Consider the following 25,678-nt stretch of genomic DNA (forward strand, 5'->3'; position numbering starts at 1 on the left):
ACCATAAATCTATGCCAAAGGGTTGAGGCGGCCAGATTATTTACCACCAAAATTCTCCCTCTGTATGACATTGATGGTAATAGCAATTTCCATTTAAACAATCGGGCAGACACCTTCTCCTGCAGTCCTTCCCAATTCTTACTTTTAAAATTTTCATTTCCTAAAAAAACCCCTAACAATTTTAATCCTTCTCTTTCCCACAATAAGCCACCAGGTAACTTTGGAGGTCTTTTTCCACTTTCCCACTGCCCAATAATCAGACCCTCACTTTTTCCCCAATTTACCTTTGCTGATGATGCCTTTTCATATATCTCGATAGCATTAATTAAAACATCCACATCATTTTGATCAGAAATAAAAACTGTGACATCATCTGCATATGCTGATACTGATATTCTATTCCTAATATTTGCATCAGAAAAACAAAAACCCTTAAGATGCTTTCTCACTCTACACAGTAATGGTTCAATAGCAAGGCTATACAGTTGTCCAGAAAGCGGACAGCCTTGTCTAATTCCTTTTAAAACAGGTGTTGGTGCACTCAAACCTCCACCTGCCTTAACAATCGAAAACACATCAGTATACAATAATTTAACATACGATAAAAACTTTTTTCCAAAACCAAAATTTCTTAAAACCTCAAAAAGGTAAGTATGATTAACTCTGTCGAAAGCTTTCTCTTGGTCTAATGAAAACACACCCATATTAACATTATTAGCTTGATTTAGATCAATTACATCTCTTAACAGAAAAAGATTGTCCATTATTGATCTATTCGGGATACAATACGTTTGATCCTTGTCAATTAATATTTCTAAAACATTTTTCAGCCTATTTGCTAAGCATTTTGACAATATCTTATAGTCCATACATAACAAGGACACAGGCCTCCAATTCTTTAGAAGGCATAAGTCCCCTTTTTTTGGAAGCAAAGAGAGAACAGCTCTTCGACAACTTGTAGGAAGCAAATTTTTCTTAAAACACTCTGTTAAAACATCATATAAGTCACTTCCTATCTCCTTCCAGAAACTCTGATAAAACTCTGCTGGTATTCCATCAATTCCCGGAGATCTACCATTTGATAGTTGTTTCATTGCTCCAGTAATCTCTTGAAAAGTGATTGGGTTATCCAATGGCTTTTTTTGTTCATCCGTCAACTTTGGTAAATCGCTTAAAAGTTTGGAAGCACATTCAAGATCACAGTCCTCAGCACCATAGAGGTCTGTATAAAAATCCGCAGCCAGTTTCCTCATTTCTTTTGGGTCAGAAGTCATGACCCCGTCTGGTCGACGAAGGTGATGCATCTGCTTCTGCTGAACAATTTTCCTTTCAAGACTAAAAAAGTATGCCGAAGGAGCATCCATGTCTTTAATAGAACAATATCTTGCTCTTATTAAAGCTCCTTTCACTTGCTCATGTAATAGTGAGCCAAGTTCCTTCTTTTTTTTCAAGTGTTCATTTCGCACGTTCTCATCGTTATTGTCCACAAGTGTACTCTCCAAGACTTGTATATCTCTTTGAAGCTTTGCAATTGCTAACTTCCTCATAGAAGTAGAAAGGGAACTATAATTTTGACAAAAAACTCTTATATTAGCTTTACCAATGTCCCACCACATACTCAAACTTTCAAAAGAATCCTTTTTTAACCTCCAATCATTCCAAAAAACTTTAAACTTTTCACAAAATAAACAGTCCTGCAATAACTTAACATTAAAATGCCAAAAATAATTTGGCTTTAAAACTCTATTCATATTCAAACTAAATAAAACCATATGATGATCTGAAAAACCAACAGGTAAAATTGAAACCTCTAAAACCTTATTGTTCCATTCTTTACTCAAATAAAATTTGTCTAATCTAGCACCACTGACCCTGTTTTCATGTACTTTAAGCCAGGTGTACTGTTTAACCTTTTTATTTCTTTGTCTCCAAATATCCAAAAGTTCAAATTCTTTTAACATTTTTGATAGTACAACACTTGACTCATAGTGGGGTTCATCTCCATTTCTATCAAACTTAAAATCAGTTGTGCAATTCCAATCACCTCCAAGAATAATGCATACATTTCTTTCAAATCTTTGAAACACATGTCTTAGCTCCCAAAAAATTTTTACACGCTCAGGTCCATTATTTGTCGCATAAACATTAATCAAAATATACTCAGAGCCTTCATGTTCTATCTTCAACAATAAAATTCTCCCTTTAACAATTTCTTCCACAAGTAAAAAATTAACATTCATTCCTTTAGCAAATAAAATGGCTATACCAGCGCTCATATTCGTCCCATGGCTTAAAACACTTTTCCCTTCCCACCCTCTAGTCCATTCAGTTTCATTTTCTAGAGTAGTATGCGTTTCTTGTAAAAAGATTACATCTATCTTTTTAACAGTACACAACTCTGATACCAATTGCAATTTATTCCCACATCTGCCCCCATTTATATTTAAAGAGGCCACTCTCAGCAGCTCCATAGAAAAAAGAAAAAAAGAGAGGACAAAACAAAAAAAAAGAAAAACCCAAAGTTTGTTTATCCCAAGTGTATCAAACATTTTATTTGTCTTGTGAGGCGTTTACTTTGGCTCTTTTCAGCTTTGTCACCATCTTTTTCAACCTAAATCGTTTCTTCTGACTTAAAACTTCATAGCTAACGCTTTTAAACAACCATTTTACTGTTTTAATTAATTTATCAGTATCTGGAAAGAAATTTTCCACTGTCACCGTCTTACCAAACGTTGCATCTAAAAAACCATTTATATCCTGTAACGTGTAAACATCTTCCATATTTCCGTACTGTGATCCAAAATCAGATATGTCTGAGAGAGCATCATCATTTGCCATCTCCATATCAGCATCAGTACACGTTTCATCAGAAATTACCTTTTCAGTATTTTCATCAACATCCATATCTGCTCCACAAACCCCTACACTGTCATCAACTATTTCAAGAAAGCTATCCTTTTTTCCTTTATCTACCACTTCATTCACATCTTCAGTCTGCTCCTTAATAGATCCATCACCACTAGTACTTTCCTTTGATACAGTCTGAGGCTGAAGCCTCTCAGCAGCTAATCCGCTACTCTCCCCAGCCGAAAGAGTAACGTTACTAGGCCTCACCACATCCACGTCGCTACTTTGGGCCTTATGCGGACACGCAAGCCTCTTATGCCCGATATCCCCGCACTCGAAGCATTTCATGCTACCAGTGCTTGCATAAATGACATAAGATTTCCTTTCATGCAAAACTCTGAACGAGATGTCTAACTCCGGTTCATTTAGGAACATAAACACATGTCTTCTAAAAGACATTACATGTTTCAGAGCAGTACTTTTACATCCTAGGGAAATCATCTTAATCTCACTAGCTAGTTTACCATAACGCGTTAACGCTTTTTCAATTTCCTCGTTTCGAATGAAAGGAGGCGCGTTTGATATCGTAACTCTCGTTGTCGGAGTAACAAGCGGTGAAATAATAAGAAAATCACCACTTACCACTATTCCGTCGCTTACCAACCGGTTAACTATATCCTCCTTCTCGACAAACACCACCACTGCTTTATTCATCCTAGACGCCGAAACAATGTTCTCATATCCAACTTTTTCACCGATTTCTAACAGCACATCCTCCACCGTGACGCCCTGCGCTGGTACACACCTGATCCCATGGCGGAGCGACACAGGTGACGCTACCCCCGCGGGGATAGACGCCATTCCAATGCCGCCTCGAAAAGTTTCCAAAAAAAACACTCACACAAAAAAAACAAATCAAATGCTATTTGAGAAAAAAAAAGAAAGAGAAAAAAAAAAACAACACCAAGTAAAATTAATGAAATCACAATCGTGCTCTCACAAACGCTCTCACACGCGCCCCAAACCTCCCGAGAGAGAGAGAGAGAGAGAGAGAGAGAGAGAAAGAGAGAGAGAGAGAGAGAGTGAGTGAGAGAGAGAGAGACAGAGAGAGAGAGAGAGAGAGAGACAGAGAGAGAGAGAGTGAGAGAGAGAGAGAGGAGAGAGAGAAGAGGAGAGAGAGGAGAGAGAGAAGAGGAGAGAGAGGAGAGAGAGAGAGAGGAGAGAGAGAAGAGGAGAGAGAGAGAAGAGGAGAGAGAGGAGAGAGAAGAGGAGAGAGAGGAGAGAGAGAGGAGAGAGAGAGAGGAGAGAAGAGAGAGAGAGAGAGAGAGAGAGAGAGAGAGAGAGAGAGAGAGAGAGGAGAGAGAGAGAGAGAGGGGAGCAGAACAGTTTGAGAGGGAGATGCACGAATCATTGCAGAAAGAATTAGAACCGAGAGTTATTCTAGGCGGTTCTTGTCTCTTGGGACCAGAAAGGAGAGTAGCGGAATTGTGGAGCCAGCCTAGGGTACTGAGAGGTAGGGGACGAGAAAGAGATGGGGACAAGGGAGTTGTGGTAGAGAGAGAGAGAGAAGAGACGGAGCTCGAGGTAGGTGCAGAAGAGGATGAGAGCAAGAGTGAGGTCTTTTATAGAAGAGAGAGAGAGACCGAGTGTTGGGGGCTGCGGTTATGCAGAGTGAGCAGAGGATTGAAGACGCCGAAAGACAGAAGATAAAACTTTTTGAAGAGTGAGAGAGAAGGAGACAGAGGCCATTGAGGATGAGAGAGAAGAGTCGATAGGAGAGAGCGAGAGAGAAGTAACAAGCGAGAGAGACAACAGCATAAAAGGGAGAGCAGAATTGAGAGGACGAGAAAGGGAGAGGAAGAAGCCAGAGAGAGAGAGCAGGAGAGACTAGAAGAAGAGAGAGTGCCGAGGACCAGACATGGTGGAGAAGTAGAGCAGATGTGGACCGACAAGAGAGGAGAGAGCCAACAGAGAGAGCCGAGGAGCGAGGAGAGAGAGACGGAGAGAGATGAAAGAGAATGATGAGAGGGAGTATGAAGAGAGAAATGTACGGAGAAGAAAAAGGAGTGAAAGAAGAAAACGAAGACGCGAGATTCGTCTGGTATGGACTCTGTTTCTTGTCAAATCAAGGCATTTCCTTTTACACATGCAATTTAAAGATGTCATCATTTCATTATTATTAGCTCGTATGATAAATAATACTCACCTTGATTATGTAGTGAATGTTTTCAGGAGTTTGATAGATAAATCTTACAGCAATGAAATCTGTAAATGACTTTTGGATTTTCTTCTCCACCTCAGCCTTTAACTAAACAAACATACATGATGATTTGTGTTGGTATGTCAATATGTTGCTGAATTGCTCATAAATTTGAGTGATTACATTAGTTTTCCTCAAATCAAAACATGTCTCATTTATTTTCTGTCTCTCACCTGATTGGAGAATGTCTGGATATCTGGAGTTGCTTTTATTTCAACACTCCAATGAGGAGCCATGGCTGTAATGTTCTGGTGATGATGAGAGACGAGTTAGATATATTTGGTGTAACTTCAGATCATGTCATGTGACCTCAACATATACGGTGTTTTGACATATAAAATACAACTAGAACAATACCACCATATTACTGCATTTTAAACAACATGTGGAAGTGCGTCTCATTTCTTAATGTCCTTTCATGGTTCGTTTAATTGAAGGTTAAATCACAAATGATTCCTTCTTATCTGGATTTTATGAGCACATTTAACAGGATATACTTTTGTTGTCAAGATAATTATGTTGCCTGTACTCCCGCCCATAAGCCTCTCATGAACCTGTTATTACATTTACAGCTTTATCACGCTTAATTTGATGTATTTGCTTTTCAAATAATGTCTTAATCTGTAGTTACTTTAATTTTCAACAGCACGAGGGTTCTATGTGAAGAATGCTTAAAAGATCATCACCATTCACCTTCTCTTGCATTAATAATTCTATCAACTCCAAAGATGCTTCCCAAAAAAACATTGAAACCTTAAACACAAATGAAGCAATATCATATCAAATTTGTTATCTCATATTTTTTATCAGGCATAAGTACGTGGTTTCACACTATTGAAAAGATTTTCTTGTGTCCCAGAGCACAAGCTGAAATATTCCATTCCGTTGATGTTATTAAATTTGGAATGCAAATGCAGTGATATTATTCTAAGGATTTATAAAAAAGCCATTTAAGATTCACGAGTAAAACAAGGTCTGTGGTAAACATTGAAGAGACGTTCCCGTTTTGTTCGAAATGACACATATTCACGCCTCACATGTGAATCGTAAAATCATTTTGTACTTCAAACATAAAGCAAACTCATCTCACTTGCACTTATTTATGACTTTTACGTAGGTCAGTAATTCAGTGACGATAGTGACTATAATTTCGAACTGAAAAAGTCTGGATGGCTTTGTTCAAACTATTATAACTGGCAATTATATTGACATCAAACTGATGTCCAAAGTTTTAAATACAAACTCACCGTTCTTGTATCGTCCTCTACAACGCAATGCTGTGACCAATACAACAGTTTTCTCTTTCACTGTACCATAGATTCTCTTTTATAGGGATCAGAAACTAGATGAATCATGCATTTATGATAATGAGAGCACCTGCAGAAGACAGATATCAGTAAAAGCACACACAACTTTCACATACATTATGAGATTAATCATGTTTATATGACCACGAGAACGTCTGCAGAACACAGATATCCCCCCGAGCAAGCATATGTCCAAAAGTTTATGTGCCAAAAGTGAAAGGGGTTTCTACATCTTTTTATGACGTCTTCTGAACGTCTGATATTGACGTCCATGGACCTCTCTACGAAGTAAAAATTGGTTCAAATTTGACTGCAAGGTATGAAATTGATTTGTATATCATGGGTATAAAAGAGAGGTCACAGGGAGTGAACGACAAGAACTGTTGTATTGAAGCACAATAAAAGACACTGTTAGCATTCAACATCAGTGTGGACGGATTTTTAGTTGCACGCATCAATTACTCACTCACTTGAGAAGATTCGGAGAAGTGCGTGTTTAGCCAATAAAACACCTACTCCGCTCCTTTCGGACTGGCCCGCTGAAAGAATTCTAGCAACTCTGTACAGCCATAACATTCTTCTTGGAGAATGTACCCGAAATTTCTCAGATGTCTTCAGCTCCAACACCCTCCGGCTCCAGAAAAGCCACTGCAAAAAGGAAGCAGTGTACCCGTTCCACTACCGCACCAATCCAGAAGAGGCGAGGTACAGAGAAATCCGACATCGTCTCTGAGTTCCAGCCCGCAGAGGATCCTGTGGTGAAAGCCCTTCAAAGCACCCAACTCGCCCTTTCCGACCTCAACAACAGGATTCAAATACTGGAAAGTTGGCCTTCGTTAACCTCCCCTATGGCCATCTCCTCTCCAACACCCTTGTTTTACGAGTACCACAAATCTTTTTCTGCTAAATCCACCATGTGGATACAAAGGTTCAACCAAAGACTTGGTAGACACCACTCCTTATCTTGCTTTTTATGCAGTTCATTTACTCATTCTCCTTCCCTATGCCTGAGATCCGCTAAGTCCTCTACCTCAGGCCGCGTATCCAAAGAGGATGCTAAGGAAAAGGTCACTCCTATGATTCATACGCCCATGTGTCTTAATTTCAATAAAAATGTATAGATTCCCTAATTGTAAATTTATTCACTCCTGCAGTCATCCCAAGTCTGTGTGTGCATGGAGATCCTGTCCACTGAAGAATAAAAAATGAGCCTTCTACACCTTTCCTGTAGCTCAGTGGTAAGAGCATTGCGTTAACAACACAAGGTTGTGGGTTTGATCCCAGGGATTGCACATGCCTATGTATAAATGTATAGGATAAAGCAATGTAAGTTGCTTTGGATAAAATCTTCTGCCAAAAGCATAAATGTAAATGTACACCTGTCAATGTCCCTGCACTTGGCAGAGCATTAAAGATGCATCCTAACCGCTGTTTCATCAGTTATTTATTAACTGGGCTTCTTCAAGGATTTGAAGAACAACTGGTCTATCAATTCTTCCCAAAACATCTCATGTTTGTAATAATCTCCAATCCGTCAAATTTCGTGCTGACTCAGTCTCTCGCCAGAATAATGTACAAAATAACTTCACAAAAAACACTGCGTGTATAGTATTCTGTCAACAGACTGTCGTGTGTAACTGCAGTTGCGGCATTACGCCGCAAGGGAGGCGCTGTTTCGTTATCAGCCCAGTGAGGCGCTGAAGAGTTTATATTTACTTTAGTCATTTAGCAGACGCTTTTATCTAAAGCGACTTACAAAGAGTTCTGAGAGCAATAAAGCCACATGTCATATAGGAGCAATAATACAATAGGTGCCAATACAAAGTTACTGGTTTCAACAAAAGCCAGACCAATACCTGTTGAGAGAAAGACAGAGGGTTTGTGTTTATTTATTTATTTTTCTCTCATTTGTCTGTCAAGTATTCACAGAAGAGTTGATCGAAGTACAAGAGCTAACCCAGATAGCACAATCCATCTGGCTTACGTCTATATGACGTCTGCATTTACATCTGCAAAACATCGGCAATACATAGTTTGCTCATCTGCAATACGTCTCGGAGATGTCTGAACGTCTGTAATACGTCTGCTAAAGATCTGGAGATCTTCTGCGTAAAAACATCTGCTAAACATCTTAGAAAGAGCAGCTTTACATCCATTCTAAATCATAAACATCTTACAGACATCTTCTAGATGTCTATATGACGTCTGACAGCAGACGTCTCCGAGACGTATTAGATGAGCAAACGATGTATTGTAGATGTCTTGCAGATGTAAATGCAGATGTCAAATAGACGTAAACCAGATGTATGTGTGTGCTATCAGGGAATAGGAGCTGTGCGATGTGTGAGATTAGCTGTTCGCGGCTTTTCAGGAATATTGTTTGCTTTGCATCCAGAAACGCTCCATTTCTTAACTTAACGTGGCGTACATCATTGTATAACATTTTAAGCTGTGCAGTTGGCTCGTTGAATCAGCGTTATACCGTACACAGCGAGTTCGCCCGTATGAATGCACATTGCGATCAGAACGACTCGCAAACAAATTGCTCATTTGAACCGATTCGTTTAAACTGTTGAAACGTTTCAGTCACTAGCGAATATAAAATATCAGTGAATCATTCAAAGCTCAGTGAACCACAAGAGAATGCAGGATGTGAATGAGCTTTGCCAATTTAGTAAGACTGGTTAATTTAGTTGTTCTAAATCTATTGTGGGCTGGAAGTTAGTTGAAAAAGATAAAAAGCTTTATTTGATTTAAAAATGTCTGTTTGGTTGAATAAAAGTAATGTTTTATATAACTTAATAATTGTCATTTTCATCAAATTATTACGGTTTAATGTGTAAAGTGTTTGGTTAAGTCACTTAAAGGTACAGTAGGCGTACACGTGCGTGTGTGTACAAGATAAGGATGGCACCACCTCAATCTCATTTTGAGCCAGGAAAAACCCTGTAGATTATCCTCACTCTGAACCAGGGCGATGTAGGAAACATTTCTCGGTATTTCGTTTTGTGCCGCATCATGTTTAGAGGCGTGGAAATGTCCCCGCAGTAACAGACAGGTGTAAATTCACGAACGTGTCAAAAGTTAACAGAAACAGCAATGGTTATAACTTTATGCCATTAACCTCGCTTTCAACCAATCAGATGACGACTTCGAACATGCTGAAGTGTTTCCAGAAAAGTGTTCCTTCTGCACCAGACGTTTAGCCAACGGTCCGTGGACGTGACGTCTGAGGCTGAGACTACTTAGACAGTACTTCCCCGGCCTTAGAGAACACTCTTTCACATGGTGCAGAGGAGGCCGGGGTACACAGAAACTGTAATGCCAATGTATATCGATGGTAGACATGTTTCAAATCTTTGTATGTTTGTCTCTGTAAGGTATCTATCCACTTCTACGATCTCATCAGAAGTGGCTTTTGAGCTTTGTTTGCTCTGGTCTGAAAGATATATAGATATATACATAGATATTATATATATACACTGTGTAGAAGTTATATATAATAGACATATATGAATTGAAATCATGATAATGCATTCACTTTTATGAATAAAAATCATGAAGCCCTACTTTGTGTGCTTGTAGGACTGCTCTGGAGCTGTGCAGTCTCGTGTAAAGCTCTGAAATGCCTTAGCATGGATGATGTGCTGCTTCCATACATAAACTCCTTGTCACACACCAAGCATCTCACCTTCTGGATAAAGTTATATGAGATTAAAAAAATTACATATGAGGACAAAATAAATGAAAGCAAAACCTGATGTTTTTTTTAAGAAAAGCACACATACATTGGAAGCTATAAACTCAAAATATTCCCAGATAGGGGAAGTCTTTCTTTTTTTGGCAGTTGCCTTTGCTCTAAATACAAACCCTTCACCAAACACCAAACCCTCTCCCCTAATCCCACTTTAACCCCAAATACCAACAGATGAAATGACTCATATGTTACTACAGGAATTATTTGTGACCAAAAACCACTAAAGTTATATCTGCGGAAGACAGAGAGGCAGTACGTGAGAATGATTCACCTGAAATTCATTTACCTTCTTTTGATTTGGTTCGGGTGCTTGGGTCTGGCTTCAAGATCAGTTAAAGGTCTTTTTGTAGAAGCGGGCCGTTTTGTTTATTTTTTTGTATTGTTCTGTGAGTGCTCGTCCATTAGCAGGTGTTTGTGCCTATGTCCTGCTTGCTTTTGGGTTATTGTTTGTGGGTTTTGTTTTGCCTGATATTTGAAGTGTCTGTTTGGTTCATTTGTGTGTTTGTTGTTGTTTTTATATTACAGGAGCTGCAGGGGTCCAGGGCAGGCAGCTAGCCGGTCTTCTCGTGCGGTGGTGCTTCTTCAGTCACTGAGGGCTGTGCATTGATGCTTGACTCCACTGTGTGCTTGTGTGCGCGTGGTGAGACTTGTGCACCTGGTGATGCCATTTTGTGATATAAGGGCCTTAGGATCAGTTGCTATTTTACCTGCCTCTGGTAATCCCTACTCTCCTGAGTATGGTGTGGGTGAGGTTTTTGAGGTCATTTATTGATGGCATTAAACAACATTTCGTATTTTTTCTATCCACGTCTTGAGCCATTGTTTACACCAGTGAGCCTGTGTGCTTCCTGTGTGTGCAATCGGTAGTTCCCTGGTAACAGGGTGGCGTAGTCTGCTACATTGAGATCTTGTTTATCTCCCTGTACCACAACGCTGCATTTACATGTTAATTTAACAGTAATGGCTTTATGAAAACTTTCACTGAGAAAATCGAAAACATAAGAGAAAAAATAATAAATGTTCAATCTTTGACCCTGCCCTGTGCATCAGCAACGACTTTCTGCCCCCAAGAGCAGCCGCAGTGTTTCTCACCCTTAGAGCAGAAAGAGCTAAATAATTTTGGATTTTGTTTGTATTACATCAAATTAGTCATTTTCACCTAACAAAATCCTAACTTAAACCCAACCTTTTGCCCACCTCTGCCCTAGACCATTCAGGCTGTTATTAAGCCTCTTATTAAGAAACCACGCTTAGACCCCATATAATCCATAGATGCCAGTGAAATATGGATTATTTACTTGTTTGTTTATTTTTTTCATACAGATGTCATGGTGGGTTCTTACGGGTTATAAGCAAAAGCTATTCGTGCCTCCAATGAAATGCCTTTTAATAATAAAAGAAACATCCATGATAATGTTCAACAAGCCTTCAGACCAGTGGTTCTCAAACTGGGGGCCGTGGCCTCCTGGGGGGCCCTAAGATGGCTCCAGGGGGGCCACAGATTTTGTGGCATTTTATGAAATATAGAAATTTATCATAGATTTTATGCAATAAAACATCAGAAAAATGACACCACCAACCAAAATAATTGAGGTTTTAGCATTGTATAACTGAATGTTTTTGGTTTAATTAAAATTCTAAGTTTAAGATTATACGTCTTTATATGGGGGGCCGTAAAGCGATGCACTTAACACAAAGGGGGCCTTACAACGAAAAAGTTTGAGAACCACTGCTTTAGACAACATAAGCAAATGCTACTCTTCAGAACAACCACCAACACAACTAAAGCATAAGACTTTATATGTGTTTAAAATGCATTTATTATGCTTTATTTTTATATTTACTCTTATGCCAAGCAAATTATGCTGGGAACTGGAGACCCTCAGCCCTGTTTTAGCAACGCTGCTTTAATACAAAAAGCTTCATTCATGTACTCAAACACATCATGTGAAATGATTGAACACATTGAACAACTTTATTTTCAGCTTTGGAACCATGTAACAGCCAGAGATTGAACTGGAAAAATGAAGGCTGCGTCGCTTACTTCCATATATATTGCAAAAAGCAGTAGGCGAACGCAAAGTGTGTCTGAATCGTCAGTATTCATAAAACAGTAGGCGAGAAATATCCAGGTGGTGGACTATTTCACTCGAGATTCACACGTGCGTAAACTAATGTTGCATCCGAATACGCCTACTTATCTACACAAACAAATTCTAAGAAAGTTATATTAGAAATTAGGAATCTTTTCATAGTCCAAAGATGTGTTATGTCCCCCTCTCTGTCTAGGGGCGGCGGCTGTAACAAAGATAAATGAATAAACAAAGAAAATAATGTTGACATACTTCAGTTCCTCTGTCCCAGAGTGAAAACACAACGCTTGTGTGTTTTTAGGAGATGTGTCTTTAGTCTAGATTTAAATTGGGAGAGAGTGTCTGAGCCCAGAGCCGTGTCAGGAAGACTGTTCCACAGTTTAGGTGCCAGGTAGGAAAGAGCTATTCCTCCTTTGGTGGATGTTGCTATCCTAGGAACTACTAAAAGTCCAAATACGCTACAATCCATCACGCTCCTTAAGATCGCAAAACTACAGACTTTTAGTAGTTCCTAGGATATGCTCATCCTGAGGTAGTGATATGCCAGCTCCAGTCCGGATCCTGCCTCCCACCAAGACGTCAGACACCGGCCCTTGCAAGGACTTCAGATGACGGACTATAAAATGATTCCTAATGTAACTTTTTTCGAATTTGTTTGTGTTTTATCTGTGTTTTATATTGTGTCCTTGTGTAAAGCTGCTTTGCAATGGTTTAAACTGTTGAAAGTGCTATACAAATAAACGCGAATTAAAGTTAATTTTTATAATTACCATATTAAGTACGTGTTTTCTATTATGTCAAATACTTACATCTGATCAATTAATTCAATCAATCAGAGCAATGGCGTACTAGTTCAAGATCATACAAAATAAAAGAGAACATGATTATTGTGAATGAATAGAAAACATGAAACACGTTTTTGCACGTCATGTTCCTACACAGACAAAACAAGCTGAGAAGCATTCATGAATTATTTTACTGCTTTATTTAAAGCTTGTTTAAAGCTTTAAATACTGTGTACAGATGTCACAGTGAGTTTTTACGGGTTACAAGGAAAAGCTATTCTTGCCTCTGGCATTTCCAACGAAATGCCTTTTGATAAAAAAAGAAATGATAATGTTCAACAAGCCTTTAGTCAACATAAGCAAATGCTATACTCTTCAGAACAACCACCAACACAAAGCATAAAACTTTATATGTATTTAAAATGCATTTTCTATATTTACTCATTACTGTAATTAAAAAAACACATGTAAACCGAAAACTATTCTTAAAAAGCCTAAACTACTGGTTAAAAAAGGAGTATAAACCTCTATGGCCATTCTTTATTGAGTAATTCTGATATTCAAGTGTGTGGGCTTATTCCTCACTGCACCTTCAACTGGCCATTTTAACTTCAGTGCAGTTGAATTATAAGTGCGTGGACTAGTCAAGTCAATTTGATTGAACTCTTTTCACAGTTTTCATTATTGCAAAGCAGCTTTACATAATAAGAATACTACTACTACTGTACTAGTAAAAGATGAATAAATAAAATCTTAGACAATATATGGTATTATAATAGATGGTATTATTGCAAGTATTTCAATGTACACTGATGAAACTTAACAGAAATAAATACTATTCAGATATACAATTGTTGGATTAGAATGTAAACCCCAACAAACAATACCCTGTAAGATGATAGATCTGAATAGAAACATGCATTTGTTTCTTATTTTATTTTATTATTCCATTTCATTCATGTCATTTATTACATTTTTTATTAATTCCATTATTTACTAACATTACTTACTAAATTTTATGCATTTATTACATTTAATTGATCATATATTCATTCATTGATTTTATCATTTTATTATTCACTTTTATTCTTATTATTTGTTACACTTGTCCTTATTTATAATATTGTTTAATCTTCTGTAGGGTGCTGTATTGTCTTTTATGCTGATACGAGTCTCCAATGGTCTCATTCTCAAGGTTAATAATAACGTCACGAGACAATATTTCGATACAGTCATTTTGTGTGGTTAATAATACCCATTGAATCTGTTTCTAGTCAGACGGAGTTAGACTGAGCATTGAAGCACAACTGAGATTACTCAATAAATCAATTTCATTTAATTCAACATCACTTCATCTCCTGCCTGCTGTTCTTCGCTTCATCTCTGTCTACCTGGTGGTTGATTAACAGTATTATCTCACAATGAAGTTGATATTTTCCGATTGAATCATTTCCTGACGGAGAAAGATCTAGTGAAGTCTCAATCTAATTCTGAGATGATGAGCATCAAAGTTTGATTTCAACCATTTATTGATTCATCCATTGCCTCACTCAGTCAATATTAAAGATATCAAGGTTATATTTTACAGAATGTTTTTTACATTATGTAGGATGGTTTAATATAAAGAACAGTAAATCACCAAAAAATGACTAGCTGGGCTTTCACAGGCAGGGTCGCAAATGCTATCGAGATGTCCTATGTCCCGATGATCTTCCTAATCTCTTTCACCAGTTTCTCTTTGTTGTTTGTGATGTTTTTGCCAGCGACTTCCAGCAGATCGTCAATCATCTCAGCGCTGTAGGAAAGTTGAAAGGTGGAATATTTGCCTCTCCACTCCTCAACTTTATCTGCTGAAACGGAAACACAAATCACATGCAGTTTCATTCAGGACTTCAGAGGACTCGGATGATTCAGATTTGAACTTGCCTCCACAGTTCACTGTGTTGAAGAGAGGGATGTGTATCACGCTCGGTGCTTTTTCATGCCCTTCAAACACATAAAAGTCCTTCGGGGTTGTCGAGTCCTCACTGGGTACATCGACCTCAGTAAAAGGGATGTTTAGATTCTTGCACAGCTCAGCAGCCGTCTTCACCGTCTGTCATGAAAGAGATATACAGCGTCACCTGATGTTCCTTTAGTCACTCGCTCTTCCATTCATTGCAGATTTAATTCAAAGCACAAGTTGTATAAACTGTGAAGAATTTCTCCTTTGTGCTCCAGGAAAGAATATCAAATGAGTAAATGTGCACATAATGTAGGTGAACACTTATGTTAAATGAACATACGAACGTGCATGTGTGTTTGTACCAGGAAAGGATCTCCCTCGCTGAAATCCAGAGAAATGATGAGATCGACGTCTCTCTCTTGTCTCAGCACTGAGATGTAGCCTGCGTTGAGCAACAGACCAGCGTCTACAAAGTCTCTCTTTTCACTTTCCACCAGAAAGGAGGGCACTCGTTCATCTGACGGCACAGAATGACATGGATAATAAACCTCATATTCGCACGGAACGAACACCAGGTCTGTTCTAACCTTTCACGTTGTGGAGAAAGTTGTATTTTCTGCCCCAGATCCATTCTGCCAACCACTCACAAACGTGCTTCAAAACATCTGTTGAGGTTAAAAAGCAAACTCACTCTTTAAAATCAAGGATGGTTTTTAGGTTCATCAAAGATATTCAGAAGTGATGTGTGTATACAGAGAGTTCAACTTACCAAGTAACCAGGAACTGAAGTGAACGCTCAAGCGCTCAAACACCTCCAGGGTGAACGGCGTGACATTCAGTTTAGCATCCGTCTCATCTGACTTTTCCACCATTTGACTTTCACCTCCGTCAAGTTCTATCAAATATTTGTAGACATAAAAATGAACAACCTTGAGAAATATTCACTGAACAACAAGCCCAAAGTGTTTGCTCTCATCACACGTCACCGTTCAGCTTCGTTCTGATGTCGTTTTGGAGATCTGAAGGGTCTTTGCCTTTTACCGCCAGGAGATTCATTTCCACAAGAGTCTCGAGAATCAGACAGGCGGCTATAGGTAGCGATGTGGAATCTGAAGAAAACACACATTGAAGCACTACATTCACCGTCAGATGTTCAGACGATATCTGAAATGAAAATGTCATTCATCAATACAGTGTATATACTGTAAGCAGTAAGTCATGGTTTACCTTTACACTCTTTCTCATCTTTTGTACATCTTATATGATGAAACAAATCTGAAGAAAAATCCAAAGGAACCAGAACTGAGATGAAGGTACATTGATGTTTCACTTTAATAAGAACGTTTGCTCCAAACATCAAACAGAGGACAGAAAGAGACAGCCGCTGATACTTTTCATCTTTTCCCAAACTAATGCTACAATGTTGTCATTCTCCGCCACAGCACTGCCACACAGAGCTAGAAAACACAAGATGCCAAGAAACAAAAACATGTCATATTCTTCAACGTTTATGCTAATATGTCTTGTTTGTGAAACTGGGCCACAGACTCAGAGTTTGTTACCCTGCAGGTAGAGCATGTCCATCTCAGGCTGGTCCTTTTTCTTCGAGCCTTCGTGAAACTGACTGCCAAATCTGGAGACGTCCACAAACGCTCCAGTGAGAGAATAACCGGCTTCATAAGGTGTTATCTCAACCCAGGGGTCTGCAGTCACGCAAATGATTCATTTAAAAACAAGACTTGATTTTCCGTTACACACACAGACCAGTGGCGTAGCGTCTGGGTATGCAGGTGCATACGGGCCCGAGGGATTGGGGTCCCGCATCCAAGTTTTATTCATTGCCGTACAATAGTGTCGAAAATGACTAGGTTATTGATCTCAGATCTGGTCTAACCCATGGACACACGTGAATGGGTCCTTCCCCGGAAAAAAATGTAGAGACAACTTTGCCAGCAGCTTCAGTGGCGTAGTGAGTACGACGTGTGAGAAGTAGTTCTGACGCCACATAGCAATGCAAGACCGAATCCAACTCACTCTTCTACATTTTCACATCGCATATCAGATCATACGGGCATTTATTTTCAACAAAATAAAGAACATTTTTGAAAAACGGCTAACAGGCGTTTAATAATAAAGTGTATATGGTGAGGTGAGGAGGTAGTAGGGAGGTCTTTATTGTCCCAATTAGTTGGCATATACATATATAATCATTTACACTCTATTATTACTGTATAATGTAGTTTGTTTACCTTGCTGCGTCGAAACGGAATGAAGGTTAAAGGTGTGATGAACTGGGCTTGTTTATTGTTTTATACTGTTGTCTGAGGTCTACTTATGACGTTCGCGTGGTTTTTACATTCAGAAACATCAAAATCATTAAGTAACATCCTATTTTCTACCCGGGTTTTGAGGCCGGCTTGACAAACGATCGGTTTGAATGGCCGTTCCGCCATGAAGACTTGGAAGTAAACACCCACTGCTATGATTGGATAGCAGTTTGCGTAATAAACTTAGTTGGAGACTTCTGTGAATTTGGTTAGAGACTTAGCGATCTCTAACAAAGCAATAGTGACGCATAGTACAAATATGTTTTACTCACATAAGATCGCTGCGCCATTCCTATCGGATCCAATATTGACGGCACAGCACTGCTATTTAATTTTAGTCTCTCCGCAAATCCATCGTCAACCTCTGCCTTGTTCACAAAGGAATCCGCGGTAATGTTTTACCCACGTGAGCTGGAACCTCTTTAAAAATAAACTTCAACCGCGCATTACTAATGTGGGAATCCGAAGGAAGGTTATGCAGCGACTGTGTTCTTCCACAACCGGGCACTGACTGCACAATATTTTGCGATCTTTAACGGCATGTTTATTGCTTGCTCGCTCTATCTGGTTCCACACAACTTGTGTTACTTCAGAATTGTCATGCGCGAACCAGTGGGCGGGGCTAGAGAAGTAGTCGTTGATATTCTTTCTGTGGAGGCGGTGTTCAACCTATCAATGACGTCATAGACAGGTGCATTCCAGGACCTGGCGTTCGCTGGACCTGGTGTCAATAACAGATGTAATCTCAGTAACAAGGACGTTTTCAGGTCTGACGCTTACAGGATGATCGCTTGAATACGATTCCCTCTTATATAACAAAAGCTCGGGTTAAAATTGTGGTCTTAATTCATCACCCCTTTAATTTAGATGGATTCTGAATGAGCTCGTCAATGTCAATTGAGGCCAAACAAATGTAGGAAGGCGGGATTTGCTATTGAAGAAGCCGAGGTTGATAGAATGAAAGAGCCAGCGCGATTTAAGTAGCTAAATGTTTAATGTTTGACAACTGTATTATATAAATGTTAGGGCCGTTCACGTGTAGCGTGTAAAAACACGTGCAAAACACTGGCTGCGTCGCTTTCTCCCTCTTGGGAGTTTGCGCTCCTAGGGTCTGCCGTGACTATTTGAGCGCGATTGACGCACTTCAACATTTAAAAACGCACCTGAGTAAACAACCAATGTCCAGTAATGTGCAACGCGGTCGCTAACGGGCGGATGGGGCCCGGTAAAAGTTCTTGCACATGGGCCCGGACCTGACTTGCTACGCCACTGACACAGACCTACCTCTATCCTGAAGCTGTTTGTATTGCTTGTCAATCACTGCGTAGATGGGAAACGGGTCTTTAACATTCCGACCCCGCTGCTGTGAAAGTGTGCCTTCATCTATCTGAAGAGAGAATATTTTTATTTCAGCTGTGTATACTCTTTCTGCTTATACGTTTTATAGAAAACACTGAGGTTTAGAAGTCATAATTGGATGTCCGGTATATTTGTACGTCTGTCTGAAGTCTTAATCAATGTTGAATGTAAATCAATGTTACGTTTAGTTTGTACTAGGTTAATAGTTTAATTCAATTCTGCCCCGAAGTACATTATTTTGAGTTCATTTTACATTATAATCATATAAAGATCATAAATCATTGAGTGTTTTATTATGAAGCGTCACAAACCTCTTTCACATATAAACTGACGACTAGCGCTGCCCAAACATCAGTTAAGTTAAAGTTGTCTTTCTCTTTGTAGTATTTCATCAGTTTCGTCAGCACAACGTCAAAGCCGACAGCAGGACCTTTGAGTCTGTGGATGATCTTCTCTTTCACTGAGTCCAGTTTGGTGGACCAGTCTGAGTCCTGATATAAAGACGCCATACACCTTCATAGAAACAACACACAACTGAGTGTTTATCTCATTTCTGACACTCATCTGTGTGCGTGTGTGTGTGTGTGTGTGTGTGTGTGTGTGTGTGTGTGTGCGTGCGTGTGTGTGTGTGTGTGTGTACCAGGTGGATCCAGAGACTCCGCACAGATACAGGATACAGTCCAGAAGACCCGTTTTGTCGAGTTCAACCAGAGATCCCAGTAAACCCAGCATGGCTCGTTCTCCTCCTCCAGAAGCCAGCAGTGCGATCTTTGGCACTTTATCCTGAGACCCGTGAACAACATTCGTACATTTAAACACCAGAAGCCCTTATAGCATCACAAGCAAGAAACACAATCAATACTTAACTTGCACGTTTCATTTGTAGATCTTTCTAGGAGTGTATGAAGCAGATATATTAAATATAATAACAGATATTACTGAATGTGTACCAGACTGCAGTGTATCCCATGATTCTTCAGACATTGTTGAACAGTTGGTAGTCTTGTCTTTACAAACTCCTCCTCTTGTTTATTCAGAGAATGTCCGAGTCTCACGTCACTGCTGCAGGAAACACACATTTTCTTCCAAAAAGAGATACAGAAAAAGAACAAATATTGATGTGAAAGACACACAAAGCAATTGAGTAGAAATGAAAAGTTATCCCTTACAAAAAAATGTTTTACTGCAAAGAAGTTACTAAAGTTGAACCATGGTAGCCACAAATTACAGTAAGCATAAGCATGTTTTTTGGAGAAAAACTGTTATACAAATTGTAATCAATATGCCAAAAACACGAAAAAACAAAAAAATAAAACCAGGATTCATTTTCATAAGGGAAGAAGAGAGATGAACAAGACACAACACAATGAATGATAGAAAGAAAGAAAATTAAAAAGGAGAAATGTCAAAGATGACAGACAAACAGAGGCGTGGCACCGAGGGGTGGGCACTTAAAAACAAAAAAAATAGATTTTTGTTTACTGTCGTTTTTTTATCTCAATTGAGAACAAATTAAACAACATATAATTTGTTTGTTCCGTTACAACATGTCAAACATCTCATTTTCGTGAGACGAACATTCAGCGCATTCACTCCCGTATACGCGGTTGTCACTCACGAAACTGCATCGAGAAAAACAACTTTTAATGAATCATTAAATGTGACATACATACGGAAAACACGAAAAGTGCACTCTCAGTTCCTTAAACTTTTGCGAAAAACTGTCGTTATCAAAGAAGCACAATGAACCTCTTTTTAACATCGTGTTTACATATTGTTGGTTATAAAGAAGGAATTTGCAATGGTACCGAACCACTGATCCGAACTCCGAGTTCAATCTGGGACGTTTTGAACTTACTGGGGTGAATCTGACTAACGTAAACCTCTGAATAGCACTACACAACTTTGTAAAACTACGTAACATCTTTACACATTTTTCTCGCAAAGCTCACCATTTGTACGAAACTATAGTCAGAAGTTATCCGCCCTCGGATTGATGTTTCGTAGCGCGAGGCTCCACACTACACGCCGCAGCCTGCAGCGCAGTGACGTCAGGCACGTCGACGTCATGCATGTTAACGTCATGAATGTTTTAGCGCACATGTGTCTTAATATGGAAGGCCAGAAAGGCCAAAACGTGTGAAACTCTGGAAGGCCAGAAAGGCCAAAACGTGTGAAACTAACGTGTTAACACGCAATTACGCGTTAACTATGGAAGGCCAGAAAGGCCAAAACGTGTGAAACTAACGTGTTAAGACGCAATTACGCGTTGACACGCGTTACGAGCCATGACACGGTCAATTATTTAATTGAAGTATATTTAATCTAGGTATATTACTATTTTAAATATTGTTAAATTACAATATACCAGAACAGTTTGCAATAATACCAAAACGTATGAAAAGAATATATTTGTTAAAGTTAAAGTATGGTAATTGTTAGTTGTCATCAGGTGGATTGCCCATCATCACGAGCATCTGGCTGAACTGGGAAGAGCATCAGGCCCCACCCCGGAGCTTGGACTGGCGACCTCTGGTGTCTTCGGGAACTCCAGGACGGGGCATGGAAAACAAAACAAACTGATATTAGCGCTTCAAGGCAGGTTGGTCCAAGTATATTTTGCCAAACAACTCCTTTGTTAATGTATGCAGTCCCGCAACAAGCAGATTCAGCTTCTGGTTTATTGATTATTATGTTGTCATCCAAATCATCATCTGTCAAGCTTGTGAATCAACACAGGCACATAATCTGTTAAAGGCAAACATGCAAAGAAGAAAATCTTCAACAAGAGTGGCTTGCATTAGTAATATCTGAAATAAGACAATTATTTTCCCATAAAATGAATTTTGTATCAATGGCTTGTCCAATGAAAAATCCTAGAAAATCCTAGAATGAGCGTCAGATCAAAAAGATTTGAGAATATTATTTAACTTGGAAGCATTGCGAAGCCCTTTACCTCTTGCAAATACAGCGTATTCCTGTTAACATCACTCACCTCGCTGGCCACTCTGTCTGTGCAAGCCTGACTGACTGTCTGTTGCCCAAAGCCATTTTCCCAACGAAACTATTTCTCATTCTCTTCTTCTGTGGGTTCTCTTCTTGTATTTCTCGGTGGCAGGTTTTGCTTCTTCCGTGTGCGTTTACCTTGCGTCAATGTCTGTGGCTTATGAGGTAAACTCACTGTAAGCTTAACGTAGTGTTTGGGTCACAACATCATGAATAATTCAAATAAAACGAAGGTGTGTTGTCATGTTGACACTGGCTGTCGTAACAGCTTGTAATCCTTCTTATGACTATTAATGCGGTGATGCGCGCCTTCGTTTTATTGTGAATATTCATTAATGTGTAGACGTGCATTGACCATACACTGAAAGCTTCCAGGATTTCTCGACACACGCTCCGAAGCCTCGGCTCAGAACGTAACATCACTAATATTTTCTGGTGTTGCGCATGTTAAATCTTCATATAAAGCTCGTGACTCGTGCCTATACAAAGAATCAGCTGCTGCCAGAGAACGTGTAACACACTAAAGAAATTGTATTTGTTAATGAAATGAGATCAAATGCAACTTACATTTATTGGGGTGAATGTTTGATAAAATGCACTTTTGCCTTATAATTAAAATAAATGGTCTGTCATTCCCAAGGAATTAGCAGAGCAGTGGTGGACAGTAACGAAGTAAATTTACCTGAGTAGCCTACTGTACTTATGTACACTTTTTGAGTATCTGTACTTTACTTGAGTATTATTTTTTCTGAGTACTTGTACTTTAACTTCACTACATCTGAAAGACAAATATCATACTTTTTACTCCACTACATTTAAAAAAGGTCCAAAAGTAGAAAATGGTTTCTATGCAGCGGTGTTTCCTGTGTGCGCAATTTATCTGGCTTGCGATCTGCCAGGACCTTTTACTGTTGCCAAGTATTTCAGTTTTTCTAAGCTCGTGGTTTTCTGGCAAGCTTTGAATGGCCATTTGGCAGATTTTTTTACGCAAATCTGGCAACTCTGGGATCTTCCCCGCTAAACTAATGTAAATGTAGGCGCTGCTACACCATTGATAGTGCTCTAAAAAGGCAAATAGAACAATAAAAGAGGAAAAAGGCACATGTTAAAGTGTGGTGTAATCATCTGTGGGTTACGATCAGTCAAAGATCGTTGAAACATTGTCATGAAAATGATCGGCATAAATAAGCATCTACACCTTGAGCTACGCGTGCGTGTTAACTTCTGATCTGCTGCTGTATCATTTAAAGCGATTTGGAAAATGAATGATGTTTTTACTGAAGTAAGTATAGTTGAAGTATTCCTGTTGAAATAAAAACTATAGAACCCTGCGCAAATACAACAGAAAATGTAATGGATTTAATGGTTATAATGGGAATTGTACTATGGATACTTGTTGTCTACTTGTATGTGATGGATTCTATTGGTGGGATGGTAAATCCTATTGGAATAAAACCCAAAACACACTACAAAGAGGAATTTAATTTAAAAATCTCATTCTAATTCAAAAAATCATTGTTTTTTTCAGCAGGGATGGTATTTGCAGTAAAACCACAGTATCGACATATTTACCATTTTCTATATATAGGAACCATACTCCAATTAATAATCTTTAGTAAAACCACAGCAACTAAACATACCATAGTAGGGCTGCAGCTATCGATTCTTTTACTAATCGAGTATTCTACTGATTTTTCCATCGATTAATCGGGTATTCGGATAATAAGTACTTTTTCTTTATTAAAAAGCAATACTAAATATACAAGAGAAAATAAGACGGGTCTCTTAAAATGAGTAAAACAACTAATTTGTTTCCTTTTTAGAACAATTAGATTTTATTGCTGAAATAGCATACATTAATATCTGTGAAAACTAAACCCATTTAGTACATTCCATTGCCATATTAAATTCAAAATGCAATATAATACAAATATATAAATAAGAAACATGAATAAAAATGGAAATAATAATTTCAAACAATAGCCTATGACTTTTATTTTGGCAGGTTGTCAGAAGACGCTTATTTTTTAGTATGTGTGTTTCTTCACTCAAACAATAACATGTTTGTGAAATAAACTCTCAGCGCAACTCTGGAGGTGAAGTTCATGTCCACATTCAGCACAGACGCAGACAAATTCATGAGCATCACGCGTGTAGCACGTTAAACTGTGCAGTTCATTCACTCAGACACGCAGACCAGACAGATGAAATGTGTAAATAACAGGATTCCGCACCAACGGAAACGTATGCCAATAATTCCTGTTAATTTAAAATCTTTTAAATAAAACCATCCACAACTGAAACGCTACAACTAGCAATCGTTATCGCAACTCTCATATTTATTACACCTATATTTGTCAGAGTGACGTGCACTACCGCCGTATCACTACCGTCATGGCACTTTACCATCGCGGTGGTGCGGTTGTTACGGCAACCGTCACAGCCCTATAAGCTATCAGTTATTTATCAGCATGAGAAATACGTGCTCCGTGTGAACATACTAAAACGCGTGTGTCTCACGGTGAGTGCATTTGCATGAGACTTGAGAGGCCTGTAACATGAATAGAGTTTAGCGGGCTGTGCGTCAGTAATAACGGTCCGTGGGGAAACGCAGCGCTCCGCTCCGTGTGTACTGTAGTTAAATGGATTAAACGAGGCTGTTGCCTCGATGATTTTTTGTATTCGAATAACTCGAGTTACTCGAGGAATCGTTTCAGCCCTATACCATAGTTTCATTATACTAGCTATAGTTTATGTTTGTAGTTAAATTATGGTAATACAAATGGTAATAAATCCAACAAAAACATGGGTTCTACACTTGACTATTTACAAGAACCTTACTACTTACTGGTAAATTGCTGCTAAAACTGGTAAAGGGAGTATACAAAATAAAAGAACACTGCTCATGAATACATATAGGCCTAGGGGGCTAATGAGGATAATTAGGCTAAATGATCATACAGGATTATATCTAAACTAAACATATATGTGCTAAACATACAAAGCTCTTAAAGGAGTTGCTCACTGCAAAATTTGCCCCCATTGACTTTCCATAGTAGGAATAAAAATGACTATGGAAAGTCAATGGGGGCAAAATGTTGAAGGGAACTAATCCTTTAATAAACTGATACTGTGAGCTACTCTGTGTATTCAGTAGGTTGCTTCAGAGGCATAAGGTATACGACAATAAAACAATGCACAACTGACATAAAGGACATTTACTTTTAATACTTGAGTACTTTTAAAAGCACGTACTTCTGTACTTTTACTAAGTAAGAATCTGTGAAAACAACTTTTACTTGTAGTGGAGTAATATTTGACCAGTAGTATCTGTACTTTCACTCAAGTAAGGAAGTTGTGTACTTCGTCCACCTCTGTAGCAGAGTTCAAGTAATCAATACAGTTTATTCTGTCCTGTATATTACTTGTGGTGTATTTGAGAGTCGAGCTTTAGGTTTCATTTACACATTTTCATAATTTTCCATTTGCAGTTAAAATGAAGAGAAAAATTCTAAGGACATAATGTCCTTTTTTAATAAGAAAACTAAAGATAATAGTCAGTCAAGGCTGGAGAAAGAAGATGCTTCTGAAAAAGAGTCAGAAATGCACAAAAGCTTAGAGAATGAAGAAAGTCCAGAAGAACAGACGACCCATCAGCAAGGTGATTTAGTTGTGCAGAGAGACAACTTCTGTAACCCTGAAATTCCATGTGAAAAACATGAGTTTTTACACCAGTATTTGGTTAACATGGCCTTCACATGAAAGTGTGCCGAAACCACATATATCACATGTGAAAATTTTGAAATTCATGTTTTTTTTCTTTGTGTAAAGGAAATACCTGATAATGTGACTCATGTTTAGATGACTGCTTAAGTTGATTTTGGGATATCTTGTTTGTGGGTAGTTTTTCATTCATGTATGTACATTTAAGATGCAGAAAAGTGCCTAAATGTTATTATTGTTGTCATTGTTATTTTGACTATATACAATGT

At 38.7% G+C, this 25,678-nt stretch overlaps 2 protein-coding genes across 5 annotated transcripts in view; both read right to left on the reverse strand.

Annotated features, from left to right (window-relative positions):
- Nucleotides 1-13,297: 13,297 nt before the first annotated feature.
- Nucleotides 13,298-20,746, reverse strand: LOC130545426 (cytosolic phospholipase A2 gamma-like). Of its 4 annotated transcripts, none has more exons than XM_057319915.1 (14): nt 20,633-20,746; nt 19,631-19,762; nt 19,321-19,463; nt 18,992-19,193; nt 18,606-18,708; nt 16,557-16,697; nt 16,386-16,451; nt 16,222-16,269; nt 15,981-16,103; nt 15,764-15,889; nt 15,582-15,659; nt 15,339-15,511; nt 14,976-15,144; nt 13,298-14,899 (listed from the first exon to the last, which is right to left on the reverse strand). In XM_057319915.1, the coding sequence occupies exons 1-14, from the start codon at nt 20,633-20,635 to the stop codon at nt 14,745-14,747; spliced, it is 1,662 nt and encodes a 553-aa protein (XP_057175898.1). In that variant the 5' UTR covers nt 20,636-20,746; the 3' UTR covers nt 13,298-14,744. The 4 variants fall into 4 exon arrangements, with proteins under 4 accessions (XP_057175898.1, XP_057175905.1, XP_057175914.1 ...); XM_057319922.1 differs by having other exon boundaries at nt 13,299-14,896; XM_057319931.1 differs by having other exon boundaries at nt 13,301-14,899; nt 15,357-15,511.
- Nucleotides 20,747-25,656: 4,910 nt separating this feature from the next.
- LOC130564031 (cytosolic phospholipase A2 gamma-like) overlaps nt 25,657-25,678 on the reverse strand; it is a 1,847-nt gene continuing 1,825 nt past the window's right edge. Inside the window, exon 9 of the mRNA XM_057349900.1 lies at nt 25,657-25,665. Within this exon, the coding sequence (XP_057205883.1) occupies nt 25,657-25,665 (9 nt within the window). The remainder of the gene's footprint in view (nt 25,666-25,678) is intronic.

Source organism: Triplophysa rosa, linkage group LG2 (genome assembly GCF_024868665.1).
Source record: "Triplophysa rosa linkage group LG2, Trosa_1v2, whole genome shotgun sequence".
Lineage (NCBI taxonomy): Eukaryota > Metazoa > Chordata > Actinopteri > Cypriniformes > Nemacheilidae > Triplophysa > Triplophysa rosa.